The 10,420-nt window shown below is 37.4% G+C and overlaps 1 protein-coding gene across 2 annotated transcripts; it reads left to right on the plus strand.

Moving 5' to 3' along the window:
- The first annotated feature begins 176 nt into the window (after window positions 1-176).
- On the plus strand, window positions 177-9,613 carry timmdc1 (translocase of inner mitochondrial membrane domain containing 1). 2 transcript variants are annotated; one of them, XM_051897090.1, is made up of 8 exons: window positions 177-302; window positions 2,113-2,334; window positions 5,461-5,626; window positions 5,863-5,951; window positions 6,857-6,924; window positions 7,060-7,138; window positions 9,167-9,277; window positions 9,379-9,613. In XM_051897090.1, the coding sequence occupies exons 1-8, from the start codon at window positions 181-183 to the stop codon at window positions 9,527-9,529; spliced, it is 1,008 nt and encodes a 335-aa protein (XP_051753050.1). In that variant the 5' UTR covers window positions 177-180; the 3' UTR covers window positions 9,530-9,613. The 2 variants fall into 2 exon arrangements, with proteins under 2 accessions (XP_051753050.1, XP_051753059.1); XM_051897099.1 differs by having other exon boundaries at window positions 297-433.
- The last annotated feature ends 807 nt before the right edge of the window (window positions 9,614-10,420 follow it).

Here is a 10,420-nt window from a genome sequence, read left to right on the forward strand (position 1 = left end):
GAACTATTGAGTTAAATTTCTTCAAATTCATTGACACAAGTGGTGCATTTAGAACATCATTTTACATTTAATATTTAGCTGTTAAACATTTAGGTAACCCCTGAATAAAAAGACATTTGAAAGATCTTGTTCGAGCAAAACGGGGAAAACGTTTTATTTCACATGATGAATTGTGTCAGTATGTATGCATTATTTAAATTGGGTCCTCCACCGCTAGATGGAGCAACCGGACCATTGTGTAAGGAAGACAGTGAACATGTTGACATTATAATGGTCGCTGAAGGAGCACTGAATGAAAGAAGGTGAGTGAGACATGTTAGGTTTTGTGGCAGCTAGTTTAGAACTGGATATACTACGCGTTTCTCAAGTAAATTTATGGCCATACTATCTTTTGCTGATGTGGAGTCAGGAAGTCAACTCTCTTTGTGGAGGAGTATGTACGACTAGAATTCTACTTAGAGCTTGTTTAGAATGTGGAATATAATTTGGTACTTGTTTAAAGCATTCACACTGCGCCGACCATCGCGGACAATCACTATTTACGTACGTCACTTCTCAGATATTCCACGTCTAGGCGAAAACGATTTAACAATATTAATCGGTGAAAACAAGTGTTGCTCTGCCGGCACATTATGACTTGTCTATTTTAAACACGCCTCTCTGCTCTTGTTTAATTCTACTTTTTGACTTTGTTGCCTACCTCCAAAAAATAGCATTAATATTGTCTTTTTACTATGGTTTACTAATGATTTGAGCACATTGTGGCGTGTCTTCGAATGTACGTCTGGCATAACTGTTTTTTCTCCTTTGAAAGGGTAAAGATCTCCGTGCACTCATGCCAAACCTCCAACTCATAATTAAGAAGTCACGAGCAGTTATTCTGGAATCAGACCATTTATTCCTCTGTGATACAGAAACTCTTCTGTGTTGCTTTAGGTGTTAAAATGCAGAATGGCTGCATTACATCTAACTAATAGGGCATGCATGTCAGTGTGGATGAAAGCAAGTACACTTGGCTGCAGCCTGCCCCATACCTACTCTGACTGGCTCGATCGTCTTTCATACATGACAGAAAATATGTTCGTACTCGGTGTAGGCAGAGTTGTGCATGGATTGATGAGCGAATGTCAGAAGTAAAACGTCACTTATTCAAGGAAGTGCATTTATTGCATGGACTCAGCAAAGCATAAGTGTCTAAAACAGTGGTCTCAAACTCAATTCCTGGAGGGCCACAGGTCTGCACCGTTTTACTGCTGTTAAGCTGAATTTACAAAACTGTTTAAAATAACCATAACATTAACAACAACAGCACTGAAATAAAAACGCGTTTATGTCAGTCAGATGCGAGTGAAAGTTACATTACTGTAGCAACAGACTCCAGGCGCGTTCTTTCAGAATCAAGTTCTCGATTTTGTCACTTTAAAATAACGAGGAACACATTGTTTTTCTTAAATAAAGTGTATCAAAAAGTCTGATATTATGCCTTGCAATGTAGTGAAGAAAATGAAGGCTTCATACACACATAAATACAACTGCATGACCAATAACACCTTCTGTAACTACAAGTATGTCTTGTCATGATACTGATAACAATACTGTCCATCCTTTCATTTCCTTTCTCATATTATGGTGATATGAAATAATGTCATATATCATAAATCATTTAATTCATAATTCATTCCTCTACCTGAAGACCTGGCCCTCCTGCTGTTGATAATCAACTTTAATTTTGTGAAATGTTGTGGGGTCGTTCATGCGTTAGTCTAAAGACCAGCTTAATTTAGTAATTTCAGGGACATTGCGAGTTACAGGCTAATGTTTTTTTCCTTCTGTGATAATAAAGGTTTTGTGAAACTGTACAGCTTTTCCGTTTTTTTTTAAATGACATACACTGAATGAAATGGCTTCCTTCCTACACCGAGTACTACGAACACGTTTTCTATCATGTATGCCTATGAAAGCCAATCGAGCCAATCAGAATAGGTATGGGGTGGGGAGACATGTGCAGCCCCGCCCCGATCTGTAGGATGCTGCCAGGTCCTTCTCGATGAATGTGCGTAAACATGCTCTCATACCCTCTGGCTTTGTTTCTCTCATTCTTTGATTTAACAGCTTGTTGATGTGTACTGCAAGGCGGAAGGATTTATGTGGGGGGACAGATGCAAATGGACCTGGGGGCTCACATCTGGGTCCTCTCAAGACTCTTCTTGGGTTCGCTCTTCCTTGTGTACATGCGTCTGATAGTACATCTGCACAGACCTTACCACAACACATAGGCAAGCCAGAGTTCCCTGACACAGGGTGGGACCGCATCAAAGATCTTTTCAGCAGGCAGTGAGTATAAGTAATGTGTCAGTAATTCATTAACACAGTGTTGCAGTATTTATTATACATGATTTATCAGTGCACATCATTGTTGGTTTCTTTGTTTGTTTTTATTATTCATGTGGCCTTGTACTCGTTAAACAAAATAACTTCCCTTTGGCAGCAACATCTTGTCTCTTCTCTTCACAACCTGTCAGTCAACATGAGATCGCAGCAATAGCAAATGACAACAATCAAATAAATTCCTGATGGACAAAATCAAATCCCACCATTTTTTCTTGTTCAAAAAGCCGTTTCACCCAGATATGCCACAATAGGCAAGAAAAGACTATCACAGCTTCTGTTTCTTTCTGACTTTTAAGCAACTGTGTGTGTGTGTGTGTGTGTGTATATATATATATATATATATATATATATATATAATATAATATAGGGCCGTTTCCTCCGAGGAGGCAAGGGAGGCAGTGCCTCCTCAAAAAAATAGAATGAGAAAATAATCCATATTACAAAAATAAAAAACGTAAATATTACAAAATGTGACATTAAAAAGTAAGTCACTCATATTTCTAAAGGAACACTGTCCAACAGCGACACCCGCAGGTAAAGTTACAGCGGTAGTCCACGTCTCTTGTGCCTCCTTTCCCCTCATAGAAAATCAATAGACCCCCTAAAGCTGCGGTGGGTTTTGTGGGGGGTAAATGAGAATGAATGGGGGAAAGTCGAGATATATTCAGCTGCAGAACCACAGCCACAGAACCGGAAGTGAGGGGCAGGGTTTAAACAGTCATAGTTGTGCTACCCATACGTGTAATTTTCTTTTGTTAAATATAAGCTGTTTTCACATGGATTTTGATCGGATCAATGTCTACAATATTTAACAACAATACTTTTAAATCAAGTCACTTTTCTGTTCATATAATATGCATAAGATATCATGATACAGTTGTACAATGTTACCACTGTTACCATAAGATATCATAATACAATCATTAATGAGCAAAATTTTAAAACATAGCCTATTGATCATGCTTAATGTCAATAAATGGATACAAACACAGTAGTTTATACATAATGGATATATGCTACAACTATACGCTGTTTTTATTTAAAAAAAATATATATTAATAAATGTGTAACATTTTGTAAAGTGTTTCCCGTTAAACTGTATATTTGATCGGATTATTTCCTTCATGTTCATGTTGTTACAAATAATACTCCTAAGACACCGAGTATGACGTATGTAACGTATGTAATGGTAAATAAAAAGAACCATTTAATACAAAGCCTTGAACAAGTGAAACGTGTTTTTTCTGTATGAAAACACATAGGACATTTAAAAATATTTCTAAAATAATAGGTTTATATGCATTTAAACGGCTCATAATAAAAATAAAAACATGCAAACAACAAATAATCATCTTAAAACACAAAAGCTGTTGACTCTTAATCCCATATCATGGCATTTCTGCAGAAAAACCTTAATCTTTTCATCCCTGAAAATGAAATGAATACGTTTTATTAATTAATAATTATTTAAAGGAACACTCCACTTTTTTGAAAATAGGCTCATTTTCCAACTCCCCTAGAGTTAAACAGTTGAGTGTTACCGTTTTCGAATCCATTCAGTAATGATCAAGGAACTTTGCCGCCGTACCATGGCTGTAGCAGGCGCAATGATATTACGCAGCGTCTGTGACCCCCTGCTTGCACAGGGAGCGTGCCTTGCAACCATGGTCTCCATTTGTGAGAGACGCTGCGTAATATCATTGCGCCTGCTGCAGCCATGGTACGGCAGCAAAGTTCCTTGATTATTACGCCGGAATGATAGTATAGTTCCTAGTCATATCGGCCTAGAAAATCGCAACTTTTAATTTTCCTTCGGTCTTAGTACACAATGTAACTACAGAAGAGTCAAGTTTTAAATAGGAAAAATATTGAAACTTTTTGGTCATTTTTTAACGAGATGCTAACGTCTAATCAGATTCAATGAACTATGCTAAGCTATGCTAAAAGTGGTACCGCCAGATCCGGAGATCAGCTGAATGGATTCGAAAACGGTTAAACTCAACTGTTTAACTCTAGGGGAGCTGGAAAATGACCCTATTTTCAAAAAAAGTGGAGTGTTCCTTTAATATTAACATGAATAGTATCTTTTGATAAATGTAAAAAAATAAAAAGCTTTAATGATAACATGTGAAAGATGTGAACAGATTCAATATTTTGACAGATAAACTCTGTAAAGCAATATTAAAATGTTTTCTGAGTTTGCAACACCACAGAAAAATGTGTTATTAACCACCCAGCTATATTTGAATGATTAAAAAAAAAAAAAAAGGCAAGTAAATGAAATAAGTTATCAAAATCTTGAAAAAATAAGCTTAAAAAATAAGGGGGGGGGGGGGGGGGGGTGTCCGCTGTCGGCACTGAAACCACGCCCATTCGCGAGAAAGATGCAGTCTCTCTCAACTTGTCTAATGAGTCAAACATACTGATGCATATAAACAAAAGAATCACCTAAGAGGGTATATAGGGTGATTGGATGAAATTGGTTATGATTGGATATGATTGGTTTGTGCAATAAATCCCGCCTCTTGTTTATGTGCGTGTTTCACGCTTCAGTCTGAATGAACAAAATATGGGCATATGTGAAGACTAATTAAAAAGTAAGTAAACCAAATATTCATCCATGGCATTTAATATTTCGGCTTTCTTCTTCATTTATGCATTTTGAGTACAAATGATATGCTTTCAGCAAGTTTAATTGTTGCTGGTGAAATTGTTTAGTTGATTTATTTATTCATATCGAGTGTACTTTTCACCCAAGTCGTATAGTTGAGAATTACGTTGTGGTGTGTGTGTGTGTGTGTGTGTGTGTGTGTGTGTGTGTGTGTGTGTGTGTGTGCGCGTATTACTGCGTTGTGGTGGCAGAACCTTCTGGAATGTTTCAAAATTGTGTTCAAAACAATCACACCCCATTTTTTCAGCATACCAAAAACCGGGATTGTCCCCAGAAAACGGAGACATCTGATTACCATATTGTGCGCAATATCAGTTTGGATTGATTCATAAGAGTGTGCATGATGCATTTGCATGGTGCAATTGCTTCTCTTTGATTCTGTTCTGCTCTCCACACAGTGAAGGTGAGATGTACTCAGAGGAGTTAAGGAATATAGTAAAGTGTGGATTTGCTGCAGCCATAGTAGGGATGGTCTATGGAGGCCTACCAGGAGCCAGACATGCTCGTGAGAGATTTATTCAGCTCAGCCAGGCTGAAATGTACCAAAACAGAGTGGATGCAGTGGTAAGACACAAGACAGAGGCTGCAAATGTAAATTGTAGCAGAGTCATGTTTTTTTCATTTGTTCATACAGATATCCACTTTAATTTCCCATTGTTTTTTTAAGCTTGAATTGCTTTGTTTTACATTTTCTATAGTTGAAAAGCACATTATTTCATGTGCCTAAAATATGCACATATTGATGTTCTATATCCAAATGTTTTATTTATTTGTTTATTTATTTATTTTTATCTAACCAGCGCTCTGCACATAATGCAGCTATTCGTGGGTTTGTGAGCTTTGGCTGGCGGTGGAGCTGGAGGGTAGCAGCATTTGTGACCCTGTTTAAGTAAGTATAGATACATTGAGTTTTAATTTGTGAATCAGTTTAATTATGCTTTTGAATTAACTTTTCACTTAGTGTTGATGTTTTGCTTTGTTTTTTTGTATATTATTTATGAGCACAAAAAAGAATATTAGTTTGTTTATACAGTACCTGTCGAAATTTTGGACACATTACTGTTTTTAATGTTTTTGAAATAAGTGTCTTATATGCTCATCGAGCCTGCATTTATTTGATCAAAAAATACAGAAACAACAGTAATATTGTATAGTATTACCATTGAAAATAATGGTTTTCTATTTTAATATACTTTATAAAACAGTTAGTTCCTGTCTTTGATTCTGATTGGTCAATAGCTGTGTTTTATTCACAATAAAACACGGCTATGACCGCTTCACCCAATGGTTCTGTGTATCACTACACAACACCCTTAGGAACCACTCTTAGCAACGTAAACTGTATGTTCTCAATTGATATTGTTCATTGAAGCTTACTGTATTATGTAGAAGAGTATTGTGAGAAAGAGATTGAGTAAGCGAGTTTATTACCTGCATTCAGATTTAGCATTTTCCTTCAGGTCAGTCCTATGTTCATAATAAAAAAATATGTTTAAATGTCCGATGTATTATCTTGTCCTTTTAACAGTTAAGGGGTTAACGCCCTTCAGCCGTGACTTATTCACGATACAACACAGTGTCTCGTACCTTATTGCTTACTTAAAATATAATTTATTCCTGGTGATGCAAAGCTGAATTTTCATCAGCCATTACTCCATTCTTCAGTGTCACATGATCCTTCAGAAATCATTCTAATATGTTGATTTGATACTCAGTTATCATCAATGTTGGAAACTGGAAAGTTGTGCTGCTTAATATTTTTTTTGGAACCTGTGATTATATTTTTACCCACAGCACTGTAAATACTGGTTTGACAGTGTATAGAGACAGAGACGCTCTAAGCCATTTCACTGTTGCAGGTGGTAAGTACACTTAACTTTTTTATCATTTCTGGACAATGGTACTTTATAGGGTGTTTTTTTTTTTTTTTTTTACTTTCATAGAATATTTGCTCATCATATTAAGATAAGAAAGAATGACAGTATTTATGCGTTTAGCTGTAACAGGAGGATTGTTCCGGCTGAATCTGGGACTTAGAGGGTTGCTGGCTGGTACAGCCATAGGAGCTGTACTGGGGTGAGTAGAACATGGAGAGAAAGAGAGAGTTATGACTAGTCTGTGTGTGTGTGGTCTCGGTATTCCTTACGTTATGGAGAAAAAATGTCCCCACAAAGATGCCAATATCCGAAATCCTTGTCCTTGTGGTCCCCATGAGGAAAATGGCATATAAATCATACGAAGTGATGTTTTTTGAAAATGTAAAAATGTAAAAAAATAAATAAAAAATAAACTTTTTCTGTGATGTTTAGGGTTAGGGAATAGAATTTACAGTTTGTGCAGTATACAAATCATTATGTCTATGGAATGTCTCCATAAAACATGTAAACCCAATGTCTATGTACGTCTCAGTCAGTCAGTATCAGTGCTGTCACTCTCTCTCTGGGGAGATATGTCTGCCCTGCAGCAACACTGCCCTATCTTCCCCCTCACACTACCCATTTATATCCACATCCAGTCTCCATCTCTGAGGGCATTCTGTCAGTCAGCTGTGGCCTCCCCTGTAATCTTGTCTTGCATCTGCATCCCCAGCCAAAATAACTCCCTTCCCCCCTTTTGCTCTTTTCACTCTTCATTTTGCATTGCCAGAGGTACCCATATGCTAAACAGAAGTCTGTGATCTGAAGAACTGTTTTTGCATTTTTTCCTCTTGTTTTTCACTTTTTCTTGTTCCCCATTTCCCTTTATTAATGTAGATATTAAAGGGGACATATCATGAAAATCTGACTTTTTCCGTGCTATAATCGGGTCCCCGGTGCATCTACCAACCCAGAAAACGTGAAAAAGATCAACCCAGTAACTATGTTTTGGCAAGCCTTTCTCTGCAAGCATGTGAAAAAACAAGCTGCTTAGATATCGCTCCCCTTGGGATGTATTACCGCTTCTTAATCTGCACGTTTCCACCCACGGCCCTGTCATTTTGTTTACATAAGCGAAAATGGTGTACCAGTTCTAAGGCCATGGCAAAAGTTCGAGCAAAGCGTGCTAACTGTTCTGTCGTTGGCTGCACAGAATGCTATTTAGAGTCTCATTAGCTTGAATAGCCTGCAAGTTGACCCTGGCAAGCTCGATTGCTAAAAAAGGAGTGTTTCTGTCCAAGCGATATTTTGGAAAACATATTAGACTATTCACAGCATTTGATATTAATCATAAACGTTAACCTGGTGCGTATGGCTCTGTTTGGCAAACAGGTACGCTATGTATAGTTTGCATCCATACGGGTTTTGCACAAAAGATCAACATGACTGCACATGCTAGTCGATGAGTTGAATTAACTCCACAGCAACTACATAAATTTATCCACTAACCATTCAGAAACGTCCAGTTGCATTCTAAAAGTTGTAAATTCTTCCTGAGTCTCTCCATCAGTGTCGACTCCGGTTTGAACAATATAAGGCTGAACACCGTTACTGAAAATCGTCATTTTAGCTGCGTGAGATTCTCCAGCTTTGTTGTTGTTGAGCAACCGAAGCGCAAGCTGTTAAAGCTCCACCCTTTTTTGGAAAGCAGGCAGAGAGCAGCAGCTCATTTGCAATTAAAGGGACACGGCATGTTTTTGCTCACACGCCAATAGGGGCAAATTTACAAGCTATAATGATCTGTGGGGCATTTTTAGTTGAAACTTCATATACACATTCTGGGGACACCAGAGTCTTAATATATCTTGTGAAAAGGGGCATAATAGCTCCCCTTTAAGTTTCATACAGCTGCTTAGCACACGTACACCTGGAGCACACAGTGAGTCTGCAGACAGACTTTAACGCCTCAGTCAGGTACAACAAAATGGGCAGCAAACTGAAAAAAGTCTATACATAGTACAGCATGCCCTACATAGTGTGAAGTTAAAGACCCTAACATGCTCACTGTTATTTTACTTGGAAATGGTAACGAAAACTAAAATAAAAATAAACTAAACTTAAATCAAATGAATTGTTAGTTTTGGATACAATGGTATCAATACAAAATACAAAAAACCTAAAAAGCTGACAGCACTCTTGTTCATGTGATATTGCTTAATTGAATTTCAAAGAACATGTGATGTTACAGGCTGCCGGCTGGAGTTTTAATTGTGGGTCTGCAGAAGCTGGGGGGTGAGACCATGCATGACAAGAGGCGACGAGAAAGAAGAGAGTTATATGAGCTGAGAGTCGCTGAATGGTTAGTTCCACCAAAAGAAGAGAATCTTTTTAAATGTACAGATTTTATAAACGGTCACTTATCCTTTTAAACAGATAATTGAGCTGATATCTCCATTGCAGGAATGCTCGTCTAAAGCTTACAGATGATCTCGCTGGAGAAATGATGACTGAGAAACATCAGCACACTGATAATGACCTTCAACGAATAGAGGAGCTGCTCAGTCAACCAAGGAATGAGAAAGGGGCAAAGGCAGTAACATCAGAGACTTGAGTGTTAATGGAAAAAACACTTTTTTTGTCCCCAAGTATGTTTAATTGTGAATCAACAGCATGTAAATAAAAATCATTTGCTGAACATTGTCTAGGATGTTATGTGTTCCTGGTACCTGCTCCCTGTATTTGTGCAAATCACCATCATTATTAACACTCTGAGTATGTTAACCTTGAAATGAGGGAAACTCTGGATTTTCCGTTTCAGAACGGGAGGTATGTCAAACCTGAGAAAGCAGGGTAAGTCAAGCCCGTTTCTGAAAGAGAGGTAACTTATACTCAGAGTCAGTTACCATGGTAGCTTACTCTGTGAACCTAACCTGGTCGCGAGCAGGTTTTCTTCGGTAAACCCAGGGTTTCTTTCGGTCTCCTCCTTTTTAAAGCGCAAGCGATGTTTAAATACCTCATTCATTCATTCATTCATTCACGCTGCAAAAAAAAAAAAAAAAAAAAAAAGCATTTTTTATCTTATTTCAAGTACAAATATCTAAAAATTCTTAAATCAAGATGGATTTTCTATATACAGAAAGAAAATGATAGGCCTATAAGATATTTAGTCTTTTTCCTGGGGGGATCTAAATTAAGTGCATTTTACTTAAGTAAAAGTATCTGCCAGTGTGGTAATAAAAAATAATCTTAATGCAAACGGAAAACAAGATTATTAGGAGTGTGACGTGATTGACCGGGTTCGAATCCTCCTTTTGCTGAGCTCGCTCTTCTCCCTTTTCCCATCACATATCACATCAGAAAGGCATTTATTTTCAATAAAAATGCAGAAAATGTTCTAAAAGTGGAAGTAAATTGCCTAACAAGTGTTTAATAATGATAAAATCATTTACACTGTTATTATTGCATCCTCTTAATGTACAACAATACTAAGGTGCAAATAGTA

The sequence above is a fragment of the Ctenopharyngodon idella genome, chromosome 1 (assembly GCF_019924925.1).
Source record: "Ctenopharyngodon idella isolate HZGC_01 chromosome 1, HZGC01, whole genome shotgun sequence".
NCBI lineage: Eukaryota > Metazoa > Chordata > Actinopteri > Cypriniformes > Xenocyprididae > Ctenopharyngodon > Ctenopharyngodon idella.

Excerpts from the sequence above, each read along its gene's own strand:
- timmdc1 (XM_051897090.1), top strand. The coding sequence starts at position 181 with ATGTATGCATTATTTAAATTGGGTCCTCCACCGCTAGATGGAGCAACC. Across the intron at positions 2,335-5,460 it reads AAAGATCTTTTCAGCAGGCA|TGAAGGTGAGATGTACTCAG; the intron begins GTGAGTATAAGT and ends CTCTCCACACAG. Across the intron at positions 6,925-7,059 it reads CCATTTCACTGTTGCAGGTG|CTGTAACAGGAGGATTGTTC; the intron begins GTAAGTACACTT and ends TTATGCGTTTAG.